Source organism: Artemia franciscana, chromosome 3 (genome assembly GCF_032884065.1).
Source record: "Artemia franciscana chromosome 3, ASM3288406v1, whole genome shotgun sequence".
Lineage (NCBI taxonomy): Eukaryota > Metazoa > Arthropoda > Branchiopoda > Anostraca > Artemiidae > Artemia > Artemia franciscana.
In genome coordinates, this window is record NC_088865.1 from 29993624 (window position 1) to 30018357 (window position 24734).

General features: G+C 35.4%; 1 protein-coding gene across 1 annotated transcript in view; it reads left to right on the forward strand.

Moving 5' to 3' along the window:
* Positions 1-24734, forward strand: part of LOC136025516 (glycine--tRNA ligase-like) — a 74821-nt gene that overhangs the window by 38186 nt on the left and 11901 nt on the right. Inside the window, 7 exon segments of the mRNA XM_065701546.1 lie at positions 239-388; positions 5008-5170; positions 6185-6349; positions 10895-11021; positions 16781-16898; positions 21720-21849; positions 21851-21916. Coding sequence (XP_065557618.1) covers positions 239-388; positions 5008-5170; positions 6185-6349; positions 10895-11021; positions 16781-16898; positions 21720-21849; positions 21851-21916 — 919 coding nt within the window.

A 24734-nucleotide genomic window follows, 5' to 3' on the forward strand; every position in this document is an offset into this window, starting at 1 on the left:
TAGTAATATATAGGGGGTACCGTATGGTAATATAATAAGTAATTTACATGAATACTTTTAAAAAAGGTCTTGTTAGTAAATTGTCGTTTACTTTCCAAAGTCTGTCATATGAATACTATAATTCAACAAATTAATTAGTCGCTCATATGTTCATTGGGACTCTGCAAGACTGGGAATCGAGTCTCAGGTTTTAATTTCTGTTTTAGCTCTATGTTGTAGGCTTTGTAATTTATTTCAGATATTTACGGCCTGAAACTGCGCAAGGTATATTTGTCAACTTTTCTCGTCTATTGGAATTCAACAACGGAAGACTTCCATTTGCGGCTGCACAAATTGGACCCGCTTTTAGAAACGAGATTTCGCCACGTTCCGGCCTTCTGCGAGTCAGGTAGAGCAAAATATAATTTATTAGGTTATATACTATCACTAGTGACGGGATGGCTTATTGGGAATGAGAACGTGACAATCGTCATCTTTCGAGGGATCAGAATCAATAATTTTTGCCGATTCTTGAAACGATTTCACTGTACAATTCAGCATTGCATACAGAAGAACTTTAATCTCTTTTTAAAAGTAATTCGGTAGGCCTACTTGTTGATTATTCAGAACACACTCAAGAATTTTGATTTGTTGATCTGTGAAAACCGGTTTAGCCACAAAAACAAGTGATGGGTGACAGAATGCATTGGACTTACATAAATTGGGCTATCTATTTGCACATTATGGGATGGGGGGGGGGTAAAGTATTTGGACAGCGTGAAATTAAAAAACAATTCTTACTTCATAATATAAAGAACAATTGTAGCGAACACGTTTTGCTTGCAGGTCCGCTAAACTCCCCCCCCTAATGTGCAAATATATAGCTCGAATTATAAAAGTCCAATGCATTTTGTCACCCATTCTGTCATCCGTCTTTGTGGCTATGAAACTGGTTTTCTCATATCTTACATTCAGATCAAAATTCTTGAGTGTATTCTGAATAATTAACTAGTACCAATAATTCAATTGCTTGAACTTTCTGGTTCTCAATAATTAATCGTTGAATGCAGTGTAATGCTTAATTAGCCTTCTTATTCTGAAGCCCATCAATTGAATAATAGCCCAATGAATGCTAATACTTAGTATTACTTAGAAAGTTTGGTTATAACTTTAAATAAGAAAATGTGGTTGCAATTGTAACATTTAGTGTTGTGCATATTGTTAAATTGAACCGGATTTTTGTGAGGCTTGTTTCTGTGCTTTGTTAAGTTAACAAAGCTCATTTTCCTCCATTAATCCATAAAGCTCGGGTATTATCTTTATTCAGTTTTGTGGTAATATCCTTTTTTGCTGAATTAATTTTTTCTGGTGTACCTTGACCACGGTAGAACTCTTAAATATAATTAAACAATTTCCATAAGTACGACAAAGCACGTACACAAAATTTAACTCGGAAGTGGTACTTTTTTACGAGTAAAGTCCAACTTAAAAAATAGGAAAATTATGTGGAAAATACTGTGTTTTAAGGGTGAAATTGGAGAAATTTCTTGATTTTTAGGGGATCCGTGTCTAAACATCCCTTTCATCTTTGCGTGTTCTTGACTGATAAGCCAAATGTAAGGTTCATTATATTGACAAACAAGCCATAGAAGATTATTACAAAAATTTTGGTGTTTATGTATGAATAAAATGTACTATGGTTACAACATGGGAATCTTTATTTTTTCCCATATTTTTTTTATTTGATTTTTACTGGCGTTGAAAAATTCATTTCTGCATTTCGTTTTATTTTTCCTTTTTGTAAAAACTCATTATATACGATATGATACTAACAAATAAAAGTAATCTATTCATTTTAACATTATTGATTTCCCTATTTCCTCATTATTTAAGTAACACCGGACGCATGCTCTGGGATCATGTTCCTAAGAGATATCTCTAGTGTTTACAATGCTCCAGATTTTCTCTATTATTTACACTATTTTTGCATTTCTTTCGATTCTCCTCTTACCTTAGAAAAAAAAATCGCATGCGTTCTTGGGTGCGCAATGAGCTTTCCAAGCTTCAAGGGCTTATTAATTTTTTTTTAATGTGTGGTTGAATGGATCCTTATATAATAAGCTAATTAAATTAATGGAAATAAGATACTTCTAGACTGCACAAGGAAGCCTAGAAGTATGAAAAATCAATAGAAAAAAGAGCTCCTTTTTCGTAGAACCTCGCTTGAAAAACCTAGCTTTCTAAGCGATAAAAAGATTTACAAATTCATCGAAAGGTATAATCGCTGATACTTGCTCTGGACACGCAATAACGATTGGGAGGAGAATCAGGGATAGGCATTTTTCAATTTTTAAGGTGTGTAACTATCGCAGTTGCTTCATAGGTGGAGCCAAATCTCTCCAAGACTGGTCACTATGAATTGAGAAAAGTAGGCTTAAAAATGCAGATTGGTCCTATCTGCAGAGACATTTTATCAACAGCGAAATAAATGGTTAATATTTTAGAGTGGGAGATTTCCGTGGCTCTTCTGGTATTGTAAACTGTACTTGAAATACAACCAACTTATAACTATACTAAAAGGAAACAAAGCTAAATCATTGGTGTAGTCAAAGGTATATCTAATTTCAGCACAGGAAGAAAGTCTACTATAAAAATAAGTAGCTAAAATATAGTCCTTTAGAGGGGTCAGAATCATTTGTTTGTGGTCTTCCTAGCCATATCACTAATGGAGACGATTTTTAATTTCCTGATAACTTGCCATTATTTGTATAACAATGATTAACTAATATGAAGACTAATAGTGATTATGATTTCGTTATTAGTTTTTGAGTTTGAAATTCTGAAATAGTAAATTATTTGATAATTTAATAGTCAGTTGTTTTATTAGAAATGCGCCTACCTTCAACTTGATTAGGTACTGTGAGTGCGGACAGTAGTATAGTTGTTCCCGATACCGTAAAAAAGAAATGAAGGAAGATAATTATGTCCCAGGAAATGTCCCATCACTAGCAGTCCCGTGGCAACATTATAGACTCTTCTATGGGATTTGGAATTTTTAATGGAGCCCTTGAAAAGCATGTATGTATTTTCCAACGGGGAAAGTTTCAGGTCTTTTTATGATTTTTTGTTGTTCAGTACAGTGGCTTAGCTAGGGGAAGGGGTGTCTGTCCCTGAACACAGCCTCTCTGTAGCGTTCTGTGGATGGGCGAGTTTTGGCTGAGTAGGCGAGGGAAAAATAAATGTACAATCCTCAAATACACTTATTTGTTAAACGCATACTGTTTAATGTCGAAAATGTTCTTCTTAAATTTCCAGCCTTAGCACCGTGTCGACTGGTCACTATCATTGAACTTCAATCAGAAATTTTTAATTGCTATTTATGACACGAGTAATTTGAATATTTCATGATTAATAATATGATGATTTACAAACTACAAAAAATTCAAAATGGCTGCCATCTTCCTGAACACACCGACGAAGTCTTTTAGGCCATTCATTGATTGCAGTACGAGCGACATCTTCAGAAAAATTATTCACAGCTTCTACCAGTGCCTGGCTAAAAAAATCTAGATTATAGTAATGTCTTATAGAGACACTGCCCTTAAAAACTGACCACAATTTGTAGTCAAGTGGATTAAGGTCTGGGCTGGCTGACGACCAATGATCATTACTAATAAATTTGGGTATGTGATTTTTTAGCCAATGTTGAGTAGTTTTGGCCTTATGTACAGGTTCAGAGTCCTGTTGGAATATCCACGGTCTGTTTTAAAACATGGTTTGGTTTAGGGGCTCTACTTATATGTTAACATGTTCTGCTGGTAATTTCTCGCCGCTGTTTCAACACCCTTTTCAAGAAATGTATATTACCAGATATATATATATATACATATATATATATATATATATATATATATATATATATATATATATATATATATATATATATATATATATATATTATGTGTGTGTGTGTATATATGTATAGACGGGAGTTTGTACATACTGTATATGCAAGAAATAATTAATTATTTGTCCTGAATCCATATGTCTGTTGAAAGCTAGCTATTGATAATTATTAACAGAAGAAGATTTGTCTAGAGGGAAACCCCATTAAAAGGGTGTGATCTTGATCAGGATTATCCTATTATATTCAGCATGGCTGAAAACCCTTGAACAGAGATTGAGCACTATAAAAAAATTATCTACGGTCTTTGTTTTTCATTCTTCTTTTATTTGTTTTCCTTATTTTCGGAGTGATCGTATTGAATCATAAGAAATAAAAGGACATTTCAGGTTGTTAAGGTTGCTTTGTTAAGTAGCAAAAGAGACTTATCACAATGAAGTGCCGTTTTTGCTATATCGCTCGTCCGAATGCATCTAATTTCCGGAATCATAAGAAATAAACGGAAATTTTGGGCTGAAATTTCAGGTTCCGGTGCTTTGTTAAGTAGCGAAAGAGACGTATTACAACTAAGTGCCGTTTTTACTATATTGCTCGTCTGAATGCATCTAATTTGCAACCAACCAAATCAGATAATTAAGAATTTTCAATTTTCAAAAAGCCGGGTATGGAACCTCATAATTTTGAGGCATAAACTGCCATGTGCTAGTATATGTCGCTCCTACATATATTAAGTGCTTGTCTCGAAGACAAACAAAGAACCCTTAAAAGGTAGAATCTTAACAGATATTCGCGATCTAGTTCAAAATCCTTATATTTCTATAATAAAGATTCCAGGTCTAACTAAAAAAGCATAGAATTTGTTTGTTTTTTCTCTTTTCTTTTCTTTTTTTTTTGTTGACAAACGAAGAGACAATGAGTAGATCCTAAAATTGTTAAGAAAATTTCAACCTGGGATTACTTAATCTTCCAGGATTTTAAATTGGAACATTTGGCTAAACTGGTCAATTTTGGTTTTCGAATTTTCAGTTGTGAAATTCCTGGACAGCAGAGGTTCTGTTTTTCGTTCTGAAACACCAAAATTCCTCTTCTAAAGTTTCTTAAATCCGCCATGGATGTACTTGCAGGGAGTTTACAATGGCTGAAATTGAACATTTTTGTGATCCCAACGATAAATCTCATCCAAAGTTCAACAGTGTCAAGGACTTGGAGATTTTATTATATTCAGCCTGTGCGCAGATGGAGGGTAAACCATCAAAGCTGATGAAACTTGGTGATGCTGTCACTCAGGTATTTTTATTTATATGTTTTTAATTTTTCTCTTCTATCTTGTTATTTTTTATAATGTAAAAAGTCTTGCGGCTCTTTCTATTGTTGAAACTAGTCATTATAGTTTGTAGCACATCTTGCTCGGAAAACGTGATTAGACAAAGCTTTAAATTCATCTGCAAGATATCTTATTAATTGAGTTGTAATGGGTAATTTCTCTTATCTTAGATGTAAAAAGAGGTTTGATTTAAGAATCTTCAGTAGCTAGGAAAATGGAAAAACAGTTTGTAATGACCCAGCTTAATGTTTTTGATTTTTATTAAGGTCCCCCACCCTACAGTTGCTGCCCATCTCTGAGGATAGCTCTGAAAGGCCTGAATACAGTGCTGGGAGGCTCCTCCAATGTTAGCCCTAAGTATTCTTCCTCTGTGGAAAAAATTGAGCTAAACTTTGTCCTTTCACTGTTTATGGTCTCACTAAATAATCCTACAATCCCTCCACTCAAGACCAGACCTATGCTACCTAAATCGGGTTCTGTTGAAATTTTGCTACTATTAATGAATTAAAAGCTTAGCCATAATTAATCATACAGTTCGTAGTTATTTCCAAGTGAAAAATTTAGAAAAATAATATATATAGGAATTTTCATCAAATTAGCACAGCTCATAGCAATTTTACTAAAGTTATTTATAACGAGTTTTTTGGGAGAACGCACCAAATTTGTCGTTTCATGACCAATACAGTGAGAATGCTGTGTTTTCTTATACTCCTGAAACACAGCTTTGGGTGTAAACCTTTTTTTGTGCTTCCCATTTTTGAGAGTTTCCAGTTTTTCCTTCGGAAACGGAAATATTTAATGCTTTTATACCATATACTTGTTAAATATAAAAAAGAAAGTCAGTGTTTTCAACTTTTGCCTCTGAGATTGGTTTTTACCATTCTGAGTTGATATGTTAAATTTTTACTAGGCCTTTTTGCTGTATCCTAAATATAATCGTTTCTGTGGATTAATTTACTCCTTCTATTTTTTGAAAGAAACTAATTGACAACGAGACCCTTGGCTATTTCATTGGAAGAATTTACCAGTTCCTAATTATGGTTGGTGTCAACGGAAAAAAGTTAAGATTCAGACAGCACATGAGCAACGAAATGGCTCACTATGCCCGAGATTGCTGGGATGCCGAATGTCTTACCTCATTCGTAAGTTTCAGTTTCAATATTTTGTTTTATCTACAATTTATATAGATGGCATTTAACACGAAGTCTTTTTCCGCTGACGTCTGTAGATTGTCCAAATTTCAAAAAAAAAAAAAAAAATGAAGATCTACGACCTGTGACAGGTACAAGATGTGATACAGGTACAGTAGCTAGGAGGCTAACTTCTTGTCTAATATATGTGAAATGTAGGTTGTGGTCTAATATATGGGAAATGTACGGTGTGTAGTTCCTGCCACCAGATACAATCTCCATGAACTTTCAGTTATATGAATCATATAAGTATACTTCAGTTCAATTTTATTAGTGAAATCGTTCCTTAATCCAGGTTCTATGTGATCCCTATTTTTACTCGTTTCTTAACACGATTTCGATTGTCCGTACAAAATCTTATTAATTAAGCAAGTCAAATCGTAATTAAGTAAAATCTAATCGTTTAATTGTATAGATTAAGATACGTCCGTTTAAATTAATTGAAGTATATCAAAATTTATCTACGTTTTATATAGGTGGTAAATCACGCGGAAACTCATTCTCCTTCTGCAACAGTATACTTTAATAAGTAATTCCTATATTTTAATTAAGCTTTTGATTGCATCTTGATTTTATTGGGCGTGTTCCGTTTTATATAATTGTGTTACATGTGTGTCTTTTGGTTTCAGACAATGAGTATGTTGTGGCATTATGAGCCCTCTTCTACCCCTTCCATTATAAATATGACGAAAATTGTACGAGTCTCATGATTCCGGCTAGGCTGTTTTCTTTGTATTTTGCTTGCTTCTTTTCTGTTTTTTCTTTATTTTCCGTTGACTGGAATACAAATTGTTAACTTCAATTGATCGTATTATTTCAACTAAAATTACATTTTCGTTGAAATATTTCGAAGCATCTAATGAAGCGCATTCACTTGAACTAAAATACAATTTGTTTTCTATTTATTTATTTATATTTTTTTCATTACCACACTGCCTTTTCTATGACAAAATAGATAAGAGTTCCAAGTAGGGGCACGTCCTTTTATTAGACGCTGAAACAAAATATAAAACAAAGTTTCTAAATTATTTCGATGACCCAGTCGGTCATCATCATCAGTAGAGTTATTAACGAATTAATATTAAAACAAACTATATTTATACAAAACAAAATAATCACTTGAGGGTCAAAGCAAGTTACCGGTCCATAAAAAGCTCACTAACTCTTTTTGAATTTTGTAATATTGCGGTGAATGAAGGTGGTACAATTTTAGTGAACTTTTTAAGTCAACGGGCTGGTAACTTCCTTTGACCCTGAAGTGATTATTTTGTTTAGTGTAGATACAGTTTGTTTTAATATTGATTCTTTAGTAACTCTGCTGATGAGGATGACCGACTGTGTCATCGAAATAATTTAAAGCCTTTGTTAAATACTTTGTTTCAGTGTCTAATAAAAGGACCTGCCCCTAATGGAACTCCTATTTATTCGTTACAAATAATTTTTTATCAAACAAGGCATATACACTTGTATTTCTCTCTGTAGAACATACAACAACGTTACCTTAAAGAAAAGATAACGAAACTATGCGTATATTTTATCTAAGTATTTACTCTATTCTTTTTTTTTTCAGTTCTTACTATTCGGAATTCTACCTACTGAAACCAATTAAATTGATAAAAACACATACACTAAAAGTAAAATCTATCAGAAAAAATAAAAAGTAATAAAAATATTTTTAGAACATTGAGAGATAAAAAGTTTTTATTATGTAGTTTTTTAAATATTTTTGTTTTACTCTTTTTATTCTTTGTTTGCACGAAGGAAGAGTAAATCATTCCATTCTGTATTTTAACAATGTATATTCCATGCAGATACTATATCTACATCTCTTTCAAACAAATAATAGCCATACCTGTGCTATATGAGTACAATAGAATTGCCTGTAAGAGGGCGTTTAACTTTTTCTGACATTTGGTCTTCTGAACATTCTTAAGTTTTCAGTCAAATTGTATATTTAAACGCAAAGACTATAATCAATACCATGACCAGCTTATTTAGACAAAATATAATTTCTTTTTCCTTGATTATTGGTATTATATAATGTTGGATGGGTTAACCCCTTAAGGGTTAGTGTTGCTGGAAGGGGATGTGCCGCCCCGGATGTCCCGTAGTAGTGTTGTAATAGTAGTTGTAGTAATAGTAGTAGCAACATTGTTATTTGCAGTAGTTGCATGTACACGTTGCCTTTTGGTCAGTTGAACTTCCCCCTCATGTTGCACCGGAAGTTTCGTCTTGCTACGGTAAGCTGTTTAAAAAAATATTGCTGATGCGCCCTTTGCCCCCCTTTTAACGCCCTTTCCATCTTAATACTCTTAACCTTACATGTGTTTGGGTTAGTTTAGTAGCAGTTGTAGTAGTATTTATAGCGGTAAAAGTAGCAGTGGTAGTAGTATTAGTAGTAGGAAGCACATGTTACCTTTTGTTCAATTGATATTAACCTTTAAGCATTCCCTGAAAGTTCTAACTTAATACCCAAATCCATTCTTGAGATACGCCCTTTTGACAATTTTCATGCACATAGTGTGTTCTGATTTAGTTCGATTTTCCTTCAATATTCTTCCAAATTATCATGGTAAGTAGAAGTAGTAGTAGCGTTGTAAGAAGTAGTATCTTTAGTAGTGGTGGCAGTAGTAATAGTGGAGTGCAAATATTACCTTTATGGTCTATTGATCATCTCCCTTAACATTTTCTGAAAGCTCTAAACTAATATACTCAGTCCTTTTTGACCTATGCACTTTTAACAACCCGTATGCACATAATATCTTGTGCTTTAGTTTAACACACCCCTTAACATTTTTTTTTTCAACGTCTTTTTGGAAAGTAAAGGCGAAACATACCCATCTTTCTCAATAACATATACTATATGTAGACAGTGGACAAGTTGCCTAACTTACAGGTTAACCTGCAATTCGTTGACCTTCAATTACTTTTGACTCCTAAAAAATACATTAGAGCTGCCAATTTCCAGTTGAATGAGCTCTTTTCGAAGTTTCTTTGACGACTCCTTCTATACGAAGTCCTTCGGTGAAAAAAAGAATAATAATAAATTGTGCTTACATCACTCATTACTTAGGCATCGCTGTTGTGCTGCCTATGATTCCCCAAGCCCAATTTTAGGAAAGATCCGTTGCCTTCTATACGCAAATGTTTTCAGAAGAAATAAAAGCTGAAAGGTTTAGGCCATGGAACATAGGAGCAGGGCGTAAACTCAAGTCGGTCTCTAAGGAAGACGAATAATTGAAAAATACGCCGACAATCAGTGTCCTGGAATGCTACCGAGCAAGCTGTTAAGTATGTTGTATGACAATTTCACTTCTGTTTTTTCTTTCTATCCTTTAACCCAGATGAGAGCCATCTGCTATTTGCAAAGAGACACAAGCTGCAACTACATTCATAGTTAAGAATTTGCATGAAGTCCTGTTTCACTGACAAACGCATAATAAGATTGTAGAATGAATTGTACAATATCCATTCTATTGATGATTCAATCATAAAACCTGATTTCTTGCAGAAAAACCTGACGTAAACAGCACTGGAATCTGAAACTTTAGTTTTTGTTTGTTTGTTTTTTTCTCGATGGTTTGAATTCGTCCTTAACAATGCCCAGCCGATGGTAGGCTGGGAATACACGACTGAAGTTTTTCTAGTCTTTTGAGATAGAATGTGGACATCCTCTCCACCACAAGCTGCATTCTCTGTCCCTATCCCATGAAAAAAAATATCCTGGTATCTAGGCCTCAAACTCGAGAAGGTGGACCTTTCACAAGTTTGCCTAATCAGAGCCATGACTCTGAATAGTGTTGAAGGAAAACTTTGAGAATTGGGGTCCGTCGAGAAAATTATAACAAGGTCAGCAACACTGCCCTGTACAGGATTTAAACTTTTCGGTAAAAATACACCGCTGAGTGCATGGCAAACCTTGTTGAGTACAAGATGGGTCATGCCTTGCACAGGCTAAGCATTCAACTGTAAGTCCGCTGCAGTGGTGCCAATCCACGAAGGTGTTGGATGGTGGGCAAAACGTATTTTTTGAAACTTAGAGGAAACATTTCTTTTTGTCTATTTTTTTTTCCCAATGAAATTCTAAGAAAAAGGTGTTTGTCAGTGAAAATATCCCAGAAAAGTAGTTCTCGAAATTTCAGGATAGTTTGGAGAGATTTTCCTCCCAGTTGGTGCCAGTATCCTCAGGGATATCTTGCCGTTTGGTCATAAGTTGTTAGTATAGATTTAAAAAGGAGCTACTAGTTCCTCACCTGTGCCGCCACGGCCGTTTGCTTTTCTTAAGGTTCTGGTACTTTCAACTATTTAAATTGAATGAAAATTGTGACTTGGAAAGTTACGACGTTGAACGAAAACTACAGAATACATCCCTGTTTTTAAAATTTGTTTTTGGCTATACTAACTGTTGCTTGCAAAAACCTTAATTGTTGTATAATATTATGGCTGTTGAGGTAACTTAATAATAAAGCTTTCAAATAACTCCACAATACTTTCCAGGGATGGGTTGAATGCGTCGGCTGTGCTGACAGGTCAGCATTTGATCTCACACAGCATTCAAAGGCAACTGGTGCTAAATTGAAAGCTGAGAGAAAGCTTTCTGAGGCGAGAATTGAAGAAGTTGTCGGTAAGTACGAGATAATTCTGATAGCAAAAATAATTATAATGGAGCGTCTTTTGGACTGAATCACTCGCCCCTCTCCTCCAGAGGTTTCTTTTAACGGAAAAGGGGGAAGAATGCAAGACTATAAAGATTTAGTTGAATGGTTTTACGCATCTAAGTGTCCACAGTTATACTTCTGGTTACGGAGATCTTTTTTTTTTTGTTGAAACTCGAAAGGCTTTCATGAAATAAAATCATTTAATTACTTTCTAAATTTAAGCTGAAAATAGCTTTATAGCCTATTGTGTATATTATAAAAAATGGTTGGATTTGAGGTATTGGTGTCACTCTCGATAATCTTAATGCTTTTATTTTACCGCTCCAATTCATTGAGATGCCAGGATGCCAAACAGAACAAGTGGATTCGAGGGTAGGATGTACAAAAGAGAGAAAAATCCTCAAACAATGAGATTTAGGACATTTAAATGTGTTAATGAGTTTGAGGAGAGTAAATGCAGTATTTGTACGTTTTAAGATATCATTAACGTGACAATCCCATTTTAAGTCGCTTGAGATGGTAAAATCCAGTAATTTCATAGTATTAAGAGACATTTCAGGGGGGATAGGACAGGAGACAGAAGGGGGAGTTTTAGGAAGCTAATTGTAAAAAATGTTGACTTTAAATGGTTGACTCTCTTATCACTAGCAAAAGTGATAAGTTTATTGGTGATATATCACCAATAAAATTGGGCCTAAGAGGGTTCCCTGGGGTACACCATTATATATTGGGAGGGGATTAAGAGTATACATTCAGGTATTTAACCGACTTGCGTTCTATTAGAGAGGAAGGATGAAATTATTCTTATTAAACAGGGGTCAACTAGGAAGTCATTGCTTAGATTTTTTTACTAATGTATTGTGGTTAATTAAATCAAAAGCTTCTTGTAAATCAACTGCAATAACATACAGCCAGGTTTTGGATTTTTTCAAGTTTGTTACGTATAGTGTCCAAATGGTGAACAAGATAGTGCGTGGTAGAGGTAGAGTGCAAATTTCCAAATTGTCTTTGGTCAACATTTGAGATTATTTTTTCTTTCAGCTTATCAGTTAAAAAGTTTTCATATTGTTTGGAAAAAAACCGGAGTTAGAGTAATGGGCCGGGCACCAGCAAAATCTTGTTTGATACCCTTCTTTTTTATGGGGGTAATAAACCTAATTTCCAACAATCAGGGAACTTACCAGTAGAGGTAATTTTATTAAAAAGTACTGACAAAGGTCAGGTCAGTTCATAGGTCAGGTTGTGGCATAGTAGAAAACAGATCCTTGACATGTTTACGCAGTTAGTTAGCTTCAGATGTTTTACCATTCTGAAGAAGATTAATTTTAAGCCTAATTAGCTTTTTTAACTGACTAGTAATGTAAGGTTTGTCATTAGAACACGATTTTACTTTTTTCTCAGGGAAGGATTCCAAGTATTTGGTTTAACCAGATTTTAGAAGCAAGATACTTTAACATTAATGTCATTATTCCCCTTAAAAGCAGGCCAATTTTCATTAGTAATCCAAGATCCAAACTCGATGAGGCCTTCATTGGAAATTGGACGATAAGAGAATTGGGTAACAGAAAACTTATGATTGAAGTTGGAAAGAGGCTTCATTAATAAACAAAAATGGTAGCTTTCTTAAAGGGGGCAAAGGAACAGGTGAGCTATAAAAAGTGTGCATATTCGTGCAAATTAGATCAAGGGTAGTATTTCCTTTGGTTGTTGGTATTTTTACTATTTTTATAAATTGATGGAACTACAAAGGAAATTTAACTTTAAGTCATTGGCATAACTTGCTAGGAAAATTCTGGGGTTTGGGAATTTGAAGAGGACAAAGTCGGCACTACTATGCAGTTGTTGGAAGAACTACTGTCTTTGTGCAGCGTTTGATTTGAGATAATAAAAGCAGCAAAAAAAAAATCAAATTAAAAGGGCGAGGCAAGACTTTGGGTCTCACACTTACCCAAATGATTTCATCGTTATCTGAAAGGTTTGGAGTGTGAATTAATTTAGGGAACAGGTAGTTATAATAATATTCCCCCTCCCTTTTTACCTAGGGGGTGGTCATGAGGACGAGATCTTGTGAATTGGTTCCAGTTATTGATTTGTAAAAGGTCAGGGTTCTATTCCTGGACCTCTGTTTCAGCAATTACATCAATTTTGTGTAATTGAGAGGGGGTCTCTAGTTCCGTCAATTTTTCAGGCTTTAAGCGTTCGTAACAAGGAACTTAGGAAAAGTAAAACGGTTTCTAAAGCGAGCAGTTGTTCGTTTGCTAATTGTCGGAAACAGAAGGGTGTAAAAGGAGTGTGCGTCTGGGGAAGGAGAGCACTTTTTTCAACGGGGATATTGGTAGGTTGGCTGGAAATCGCAGCGGAATGGAGATGATCTGTTAAATGGCTGTTACTTGGTAATTGCCATGGTGGGAATGGTTATTCATGTCTGTCAAGAAATTGCTGGTTTGCGGCAAAGTAGGGAGGGTATAGGGCAGCATACTGTAAGGGGGAGGAAATAGGACTTCTGTATGCGGGGAGGCGGGGGGGGTAACAAGGGGTAAGGGAGGGGAGTTCGCAATCGGGAAGGGTTTAATAATTGTTGAGCTGAAAATGCAGGGGGATAAGACTGGCACCCGACACAGGGGAGGAGGGGGTCGCGAATGCTTTCGATGCTGCCTTAAAAATGGTTGTGTTTTAAACCTACCCTCCGCCCCTGATGATACGTGAGCTAAATTACACGACTTAAAAGGATTGCTGAATTTAGCAGAATTAAAGCGGCTTCTGGGCAGCCCAGTTCTGTGGAACTGTTTTTAAAAATTATTTTTACAAATATCAACATGGGGGTATTTACACAGATTATTTGTACCACGGTTAAAAACATAAAATTTACAAATGTGTAGATATTTAAAATTACTAGACATACATCTACTATCTAGAAAGCTAAAGCAAAGCATTGGGTGAAAATTTCCGCTTGCAAGTTCAACTGTATTGTCACTTTTTAAAGATGTGTCATTAACACTGGATTTCAACAATAAATTGTCTTTAGTTAAAACAAGGTCAGTAGGATTAGCTTTTGCAACCTTTTTAATCCTTTGAGAAAATTCTGACAAAGGAAGCTCACTAGCACTTGCTTGATTACATTTGGTGACGTTGGTTCAAAGGGTTTGACAGTAGTTTTTACGCAACTTGAAGAATTTTGATAATGAATATTTGGAGCAGAAGTATCAGCTAAAAGAGGAACTCTGGGCGGTGTAGGGGATTGTAATGCATGTATAGCTTCAACAATTAGGAGTTGAAAACCGACTTTTAACATTTTTATTTCTTTCTCCTTGAAAAGTATCACTATTCTGACGATGGTAAAGATCAGACCAGCTATCATAAAGAAATTCGAGATTGATAATCCGTTTCTTGAGATTGACGATTTCTGCATCTTTTTTAGGCAATCTTCACAGGTATGGGGTTCAAAAACACAAGCCGTTTTTGTATTGCGCGTCAATTTATCTTTATTGGAGTAAGAAATTTGTGGGGTAATTTGGGATTGATGTTAGGTGGCTATTTTTGCAGAATCAATCGATTCAGGAGAATTGTTGTCATTATTCGAAACACAAGGTACGGAAGGGGAATTTACAATACCAATTGGTATTGTAAATTACATTGTAATACCAATTGGTATCCTCATTTACAACCATTGATGATCGGCAGTACGCATATCCATTTAGGGTTTTTAAGGTGACTACTTTTTGTGATGCCAGCATAAGCTGGGAGCAACCAAGTATTGCACTTAGAACACTGCAATGACCCAGCTCCACATTTTTTGTAGCATCCGTTACAAGGATGGGAGATTTTAGGCTAAGGAACAGAAACGAGACACAGACCTTGAATTGGAAACTACATCTTCAAATGAAACCTGTTTGCCTAAGCTAGGATTAGCAATGATACCGGTACATCTGGCTCACCCTCCGTGATTAAATTCCCTCCCTCACGGGAAATTCCTCCATGGAATATTTTTTAACGTAAAATACATCCCCCCCCATGTACAATTTCCTCTGGAATATTCTGATGTATATTTTAACTATGCTGAACAAAATGGCTATCTCAAAATTTTAATTGGACAACTTTGGTGAAAAACGGGGCGGGGGAAGGGGGTTAGTTGCCCTCCAAACTTTTGGTCTCTTAAAAGGGCACTGGAACTTCTAATTTCTGTTCGAATGCGTCCTCCCCCGATATTTTAGGACCATTAGCTCGATGAGATCACCCCTGAAAAAAAACGCACCCATATAATGCAAAAGTCCACATTTTTGTATATAAGATTTTGAAACTTCTACAGTAGGATTTTCTGATACGCTGAATCTGATGGTGTGGTTTTTATTAAGAATCTTTGACCTTTAGTATATGGAAGGAAGGTATTTCCCCCCTTTTCCGAAAATAAGGCAAAACTTCTCAGGCTCAGCTTTTGATGGGTAAAATTTAGCTTGATGAATCTTATATATTTGGAATCACCATATTAAGCCAATTCTTTTGATGTTTCTACTGGCATTAAAATTCTGTTTTTTAGAGTTTCGGTTGCTTTCGAGTCGAGTCACTTCTTACTTATAGTTTGTTATCACGAACTGCTTGCTTTTCACTTCTCTAGATGTGAAAACCTTCGATGATGAATATTCTATGGGTGGACCTGGCAAAAAATGTCTTGATTTTCTCGGTATTTCAAATTGCGATTCTAGAATTTCTTTTTGTATTCTAAAGCATTTGGCTGAATGATAACTCTTCCAGAAGAGTGTTAGGTATATCTCAAGGGTTTGGTTAGAATCCAAATGGTATGGTTCGTGACTTACGTCACTTTTCATATTAGAGATTGTGCTATCCCTACTAATAGCACAATTTTGTTAGTATTCAAACCTATCTAACTTAGCACAATTCTACCTATAAAAGATCTTATACAGATCTATATAAAATCTTATATAAGATCTTATCTTCCATGTAAGATCTTTTAAAGTGTGTGCCGACGTTTTAAAGCGAAAATTTTCCAATTGCACTTCAGTTCGTGTCCTAAAATGTGCACACCAAACAAACAGATAAATTTAACTAATCTTGTCATATGTAAAATAGCTTTTCTCTTGTTTCCGTTTGGGTTGCTCTATAATAATGATTTGTTCTTAACCCACTAAAATACAAGACAAGTGGAGTAAATATAAGACAATGAAAAAAAAATAACACAACTATACGAGAGATAAAACTTATACAACACAACCATAACTCAACTAATGAAAGAACCTCTAAAAGATGACACAACTATAAAACGAAAACAGGTGAAAACTAACGAATGAATGAATAAACTAAAGGGTGAAAGAGGCCCAGAGAAAAAGCATAATCCTTTTCCAATTTTGAGCCTAACTTCCGCAAAGAAGTAATAATGTCAGAAGCCCCGAAATTTAATTGACTGTAATAGTAACTTAGCAGTAAGACTAATGGAAATGGAAAACTCAACCTTAAGCCAAGGGTCGTTTTGCTATATGTCACTCAGTTTTAGTTATGAATTGTTTGGTCTATTATCTTTGAATTGAGCTGTGTAGTCTATTATCTTGTGGACTGTGTAGTCTATTCCCTTTTTCATCTTTTTTTTTCTTTGTTTGTGAGAAAAGCTATCTTTTGTCCTTGGCTTTCAGTTTCTGTAATAACTTTAGTAGCATGAGTATTATTATCTCCTCTAATCTCTTTTTATTAGTCTTTATTGTCGTTTTTTTTTCAGACGTTTTGCCCCGGAAAGCCCTAATTGCAAAACAATTTAAAGCGGAAGTAAAGATAGTTCTTGAGGAAATTGAAAAAGTGGATAGTAATATCATTGAATCGTCAATCAAACAGGAAGGGTATGTATTGTCATTAATATGTATCTATATATTCAGGCCAGTTTTCTAGGCAGTGTAATATCCAGATAGATTTCATAGGAGAGCCGTAATGCGGAAGCATTCTTCTTCCCGTTCAAAAGTTTAGTTAAAAAAAGATTCTTGTATTTTTAGCGAAAAATCTTTTTCAATGTGCTTCGCTTTTTTTTTTTTTTTTTTTTTTTTTTTTTTTAGTTGAGTAGTGTGGATATAGTTAGGATGCTGGATCACATGATACTAAAGTGGGGACTGTTGACCATAGGTGGCTTTTGAGACTTCCAGGGGACACCAAAATCCTTTATATGCATTAATTAAAAGTGATATAACTATGTGAGGACTTTTAGTTTAGCTTCTCTTTAGATATTTGAACTTGAGTTCTCTAAACGACGTATCCTTAGTCCATTTTGTATTTCTATAAATAATAGTAATATAAAGTGGGTTGTTAGGTTTTATGTTTTGGAGGACTGTGATGCAACATTAGTTTGTTGTACGTGATACATTTTAAAAGCAACAATATTGATTGCGTCATGAAATCGAAAATAAATTTGATTTAACTAGAAACATCGTAATTTGAGACGGTCTTCTTAGGATATACCATTTTGAAAAATTCAAGGCTTTGGCTACTACAGTGTTTTTATTGATGGCAAAAAAAATCAATCAAAAAGTTGCTCCTGTCACACTTTGTCTAGTAAAGCTAACCATTGCTGCTACAAAACTTCACGTTGCCCAAGTAACTTACGTCTAGTTGAGACTCAAATCCGCTTGTTTACTAGGAAAACTATGATTAGGATATGAATAGGCATACAAAAGCAGCTTATTTTAAAGTGCTTGTCATCATGGTCTGTCTGGGTTTATAGTTATAACTCTTAGAGATCTGTACCGTAAGTTTAAAGTACATATAAATTCTCCCGGTTTATATACACGGACTAATAGGTCTGCAGTATTGATTCCTGTATATAAGTCATTAGCAATGAGCTACCAGTTCCTCTCCTTTGTATAGTAATAGTGTTGTTGAGCCCCAGCAGGTTGTAGTACAGAGTTGTTTCTGGAATAGATATTACGCTCCTAAATTATACTGATATTATGCTGAGTCCTAGCAGATCTTCTTGCCGGATCGGGGAAAATTTCTATAGGCTGTTAAGTGCGTATCGTAAGATTTGTCTTAAGTTTAGTGAGCGTAAAGATGAAGCACTTGTATTTGACCCACGTTCTCAACGGTCTTGTACTGCTTCTGTTATGCATTGTAATTAAGTATATGTCGCTTCTAGTACTATTGCTTATCTGAACATTCTGTCTTGCGTCAAATCTTAAATCGACTCGTTTGGCTGTAGTCTAGCGTTTTGCGAATTAAGTCCGCCGCAGGTACGGATTCTTTGTTGGTAGTAAATTGTTGCTTGTAGGCCTTTGTGGTGTTATTGTTATCCCGTACTTTCTGTCGTCATCTCTCTTATGGTCCCTTCTGTTGGAAGGGGGAAAAAAACTCCCCCTTATTGCTATTAAAATATTACTACTGACGATTTATTTCAGCACCAAGCCACCTATGGCCATTATAGCTTTGCCCACTTTCTCCATCCCAGTCTTTTCAAAGCTCCCTTCTTTAGAGCCTCTCATGAATTTCCAATATCTTTTAATGACTTTCTTACGATTTCTTCCCATCCTATTCGGAGACGATCTGATTTTCGCTTAGCCGTAGATGGATAACTGAAAAGGACGATCTCTGCTAATCTTTAATGATTCAGTGGTGAACGTGTCCTAGCCACTCAACCTTTCTCTCATCATAGCCCTTGAAAGTAGAATAGAACCACATTTTGCAGAGCCAGCTCTTCAAATACGATCAGTCAAATGAATGCCCAATAATTTAGAAGTTGGCTTGCTCTGAATCATGACTTTTACATTTTTTTTTTTAAAGTGATGTTTATTTGTTTTATTTTAGTTCATTGGTTTGAAGTTTTTCTTCTTTTTTATTGTGTTTATTTTGTTGTATCTCCTTATGTTTCATAATTGTTGTTAGTATTATTACTCCGTTTGCTAACTGTTGTTTAAAAATGGGCAATAAATTTCATTTATTCATTCATTGAACTTTTCCCTTTTTAAGTTAATGTTAAAATGAAAAGACTGAAATCCCAAATCTTGTGTATTTATGTCTTTAGTGCGTCACATATTTAAATATACCTGGATCATTCGGCACTTACGCCTCGGAAGCCTTGTGATAGAATTGATTCTACTAAAAATATGGCCGTGAAAGTCATTCTTGAGTTGAATCTGCCTTGTATTTATTTGCCTTTAAGACTAATGTGGCCACTCAGTAAGAAACACTATTTTATTGGCGTTTCCTTCTTCGGGTAATCATATCAGGAATTGTGCCAACATTTTTTTTAGTCTCTATGACAACCGGTGGCAACAATTTTTTCACTGGATTTGTGTAAAGAAACATTCTAACTTCAAAACTGGTGGAGGAAAACATCTGGAAAATTTTTCCTTGTTTTATTTTTTTTATCAGGAGGGTCAGATTTTTAATCCGTCTTATCCGATCGGATTTTATCAATTTGGGAATTTTTCCTAATTCTTTTGGAGCAGGAGGGTCGGATCCGTTTGTGGTGGGTGATTCATGAAATAAAAATGGATATAGGGTCTTATTTTCTTTGAAAATTGCTCTTTATTTGGTCTTCTTTTAGTCTCTTTTTGGATTAAAGCCTTTATTTAATACATATTTAAGGGTAAATAACCGAGCCTCTGTGGAATGCAAAATTTTGAAGGTTGTTATCCCAGTAAGCTACAATGCTTAGGCGCAGAACCATCAAATAAGTAGTAGTTGTTGGATTTTTAGGTATTATGTCGATTGGATCTCATTTCAAGGGTACACATTGTGCTTGGACCCAGGTCCATTAATGACCGTATTGTTTGCATGTTCTGAATTTTTGATTTTGTCTCGGAAGGGGGATGGGTGGGGGTAGGGTAACGAACTTGCCCTCCTTCCTTCGTATCTTCTTTTGTACCTGGCCAAGGTCTTTGTAAATATCTGTACATCATATTTTGCAACTATTCAGGATATTATAGACGCCAATAGTTTGTTTGTCTCAATTGTTCTATTTCTGTGCAAAACGATTAAAACATTTAAATGATGTTTGACAATTATTTTTAGATTATTTAGATTTGCCACGCTCATAAAATATCATGAGAAATGGATAAACCTCTTGTGAAACCGCTGACTGAAGTTTGTGCTTCTTTTGTAGCTTTAATTTGTCCGAAAATAAGCAGTTTTCTGGGGGTGAGGGGGTGCCTAACAGTATTCTGCTAAGGTCTCTAGACAAGGTTGTTATTCAACTAGAATGAAATGTAGCACTTTATCAGCAGACAACCACTATTGGAGGAACAAAAGTACGTGGTGATTGAAAAGTCACTTGTTATTTCTAAAATTCTATAATTTAACTATAAATTAATGTTTTTGCTAAACATTCGGGATATTCTTCAATTTTTTTTTTCAAGCATTAAGTGCTAGTATTAGGCTAATGCAGTGTTTCATGTAAGCGTTTTATGATAATCACTGATGAAAGTTCATCTTATTTGTGTCTTTCGTTTATGGTGTTTGTACTGTGTTCATGGCTGTATATTTGGCTTTAAAATACACTTATCTATCTATCTATTCATTGGCATTTGCCTGCGGCTTTTCAAGTCTCACTAGGGTCGCTTCAACTCATTTCTCAGGAACTTTTGCGAGACGACAGTACCAACTTCTGGCAGTAGTAGCAACTTCTTCTCTCTTCTCAGTTCATTCCAAAGTTCATTTTTCTGTTTATTAAACCTGCTCCTATGACCCACACCGAGAATAATATTTAAAAAGTGTTAAGTTAGGGCTTCTAGCCATTGCTCGAATGGACTGCATCGACCTAATAATCTCCCTGGAAAGTTTTAATTTAGCTATCTACCAACAACAGAAGCAGCTATATTTTGGATAAAAATCAAATATTCAATATTTTGCCAGACGTTGAAAACCGTACAAATTTCATCTTTCATTAGTGTGCTCCGAACAAAAAGAAACAACCCATCAGAATTGCGGATGCCAAGTGAGACAGAAAACGTCTGTTCGTACTGCAAGCAAGCAATGGAATACAACTATATAACCAACGTGTGATTATCAATGGCTATATAGCTTAATACTCATCCTAAATTTAACGCAATTCAAGCTATTTAGATTTAAATTCAGCTTTAATTCGTCAAAGTAGATTTTTTTTTTTTTGCTTCGGTCTAGTGGATCTCCTGCTTTTTCTGTGTTGCTAAATCTTCAGTTTCTTTTCTTCTTTGTTAATGGAGTCTTTTTTTAATGAAGTACCAAGGAAAGTTTCCTTGTAATTATTTTAAATTTTCAGAGTCATGCCATTCTTCCATGCCATTTGGCTTTGTTAAATTATGGAAATTATGTTTGTTAAATAACTCTGGCATAAATGTCACTGGTGATAGAATGGAATGTTGTCAGAAATTAGTATGCATTGACAATCTTATTAGTCCGAATAGTATATACTCTGTTAAGAGACAATGTGAACAATTTGCCAGTAGAGTTTTTCGAATTTAATCGAAAAATTAAGAGACGCAGTGTTGTTTATGGATTAGTTGGGGGGGGGGAGGGTAATAGACTTTTGATACGTGTCTTTTTCCACTTTTTAGATTGAGGCATTGTCTGCTGAATTAAAAAGCTCAAATTCACCTGTCTGTAAAACAGTACTTAACGGTACGTTTTAAGAAGCTGAGATCGTATTCTAGGACAAAGGAAATATTTAATGCTTTATTTGTTATGAATTTTTTTTTTAGAAAATTTGATTTGCAAGTCAATGACAAATCTTACTCAATTACTTCAGAGATGGTAGAAGTGAGAAGACAAATGAAAAAGGTTCATGTAGAAAATTTTGTGCCCAGTGTTATCGAGCCCTCATTCGGAATTGGGACGTATACTTTATGTGATACTTGAACATAACTTTGGTGTCCGAGAAGGTGATGAAAAACGGACGGTATGAATATTTTCTTCTTTTTTTTCTCTCTCTCTCTCTCTCTCTCTCTCTCTCTCTCTCTCTTTCTCTCTTTTTCCTTTTCTCCCTCTTTTCTCGCTCTGTCTCCTCTCTCTTCTTTCGCTACTCTCTCCTTTCTTTCTTTTTTTCTGTGTCCCCTCTCTCTTCTTTCGCTCCTCTCTCATCTCAACTCTCTCTCTCTCTCTCTCTCTCTCTCTCTCTCTCTCTCTCTCTCTCTCTCTCTCTCCTCTCTCTCTCTCTCTCTCTCTCTCTCTCTCTCTCTCTAATCTCCCTCTCTCTCTTTTCTATTTCCTCTCTTTTCGCTCCTCTCTTTTTTTCTCAACTCTCTCTCTCTAATCTCCCTCTTTCTCTTTCTCTCCCTCACTCATTTATCCACCAGAAAATGAAGAAACAAAAAGACAATATAACAGCTAGGAAATTTTTCAGCCAGTTTTATATTCAACTTTTAAATAAAAGGAGCTCTATTTAACTTGGTTGAGAGGCTCAGGCGAAAAAAAAGCAAAAAAGCATTGGAGCCGCAACATTAATTTCACGATTCTTGTAACAGAAATGTAAATTCTCAACTAATTTTGTTAAATGGGTACTACAAGTCTAGTAAGACATACATAATGTTCCAGCTATATAGAAATATTTGAAGAGCGAGTACTTTCCTGATTTTAGTGATCTTAAATTCTCTTATTGGGTTTCAGTTTTGCCTATCGAATTATACAATCAATCGTCAGAATTTTAAATAATTATAGCTATAAAAATCTAAAAAACTTTTCTTTGAAATACCTAACTTAATAGCATGTCATCTTTCAATTCTTGCTACAAATTATGTGATGACTAGACAAACTTTTTTTTACTATCGATGTCCAGATTTATGGTGTTTGATACGGGCGAGATATTCGTTTGATTATTGTTGTTTTTCTTCGTTTTCACTTACTGGGCATAGAACCGTTTGTCGTCTTTACATTCATTTCTTTTTTTTTGTCATGGTTGGCCAGATCAGCTTTAGATCTTTTATTTAAACTTCTGAATTAAGAAGCTCTTTCTTACTTCCATGGGTGCATATGCAATTTTAACTTCAACGGTAAAAATGGTGGACGAGTCAAATAACAAGCAAGCGACAAGGAATTTGTTTGTAAAAGAAACAAGGCATCCTCAGCATAAGGCTTTCTCATAAATTTGGATACTGAACGGATCCTCCACCTCTTCATTAAATCGCTTTTTCTAAAATATCTATGTCTTCAAATGTGAAAAGTTTTATTCTAATATTCGTTTCAACCTTCTATCCCTTTTACTTCGCATTTTCCTTCCGTTTTTATGGCACTTGGTATCTACCAAGTGACATATAGCGATCGCAAATTCTGTTGGTCCCAGTTTTGCTTCTTTAGTCACTTCCAGGTAAGCTAGGACGATGAAATTTGGCGGGCCTATCAGTAACCAGACCAGATTGAATTAGAAATTGTTGTTTCCCCGATTCGACCATCTGGGGGAGGGAGTGGGGGGACGGTTAAACCGGAAAAATTAGAAAAAAAGAGGTATTTTTAACTTACTAATGGGTGATCAGATCTTCATAAAATTTGATGTTTGGAAGGATATCGTGTCTCAGAGCTCTTGTTTTAAATCCCAACTGGACCTGGTGACATTGGGGGGGTGGACCTAAAATTTTGGAAAACGCTTAGAGTGGAGGGATAGGGATGAAACTTGGTGCGAAAAATAAGCACAAGTCCTAGATATGTGATTGACAGAATCGGAACGGATTCGTTCTCTTTTGGTAGGACTCTTTGCGGGGGGGGGGGGGTTAATTCTGAAAAAATTAGAAAAAATGAGGCATTTTTAACTTACGAACGGGTGATCAGATCTCAATGAAATTTGGTATTTATAAGGATATCGTATCTCAGAGCTCTTATTTGAATCAGACTGGATTCTGGTGACATTGGGGGGAGTTGGGGTGGACCTAAAATCTTGGAAAAACGCTTAGACTGGAGGGATCGGGATGAAACTTAGTAGGAAAAATGAGCAGAAGTCCTAGATACGTGATTGACATAATCGGAATGGATCCGCTCCATTTGGGGGAGTTGGGGGGGTTAATTCTGAAAAATTAGAAAAAATGATGTATTTTAACTTACGAATGAGCGATCGGATCTTAATGAAACTTCATATTTAGAAGGACATCGAAACTCAGATCTCTTGTTTTATATCCCGACCGGATCCAGTGTCACTGGGGGGGGGCAGTTTGGGGGAAACCGGAAATCTTGGAAAATATTTAAAGCGGAGAGATCAGAGTGAAACTGGGTGGAAAGAATAAAAACAAGTCGAAGACACGTGACTGACATAACCGGACCGGATCCGGTCTCTTAAGCGGAGTTGGGGGGGGGGGGAATAATTCGAAAAAATTTGGCATCTGTAACTTACGAACTGGTGATCAGATCTTAATGAAATTTGATATTTTGAAGGATCTTGTGCTTTAGAGCTCTCATTTTAAATTTCAACAGATCCAGCGACATTGGGGGGAGTCGGAGGGGGAAACCGGAATTCTTGGAAACCTTGAAAATTGGGGTATCCTTATCTTACGAATGGGTGATCGTATCTTAATGAAACTTGATATATAGAAGGATCTTATGTCTCAGATGCTCCATTTTCGACTCGAATTAGATTCGGGGACATAGGGGCTGGAGGGGGAAACAGACATCCTGGAAAACACTTAGAGTGGAGAGATCGGGATGAAACTTGATGGGAAGAATAAGCACAAGTTCTGGATACGTGATTGACATAATTGCAACGGATCCGTTCTCTTTGAAGGAGTTGGGGGGGG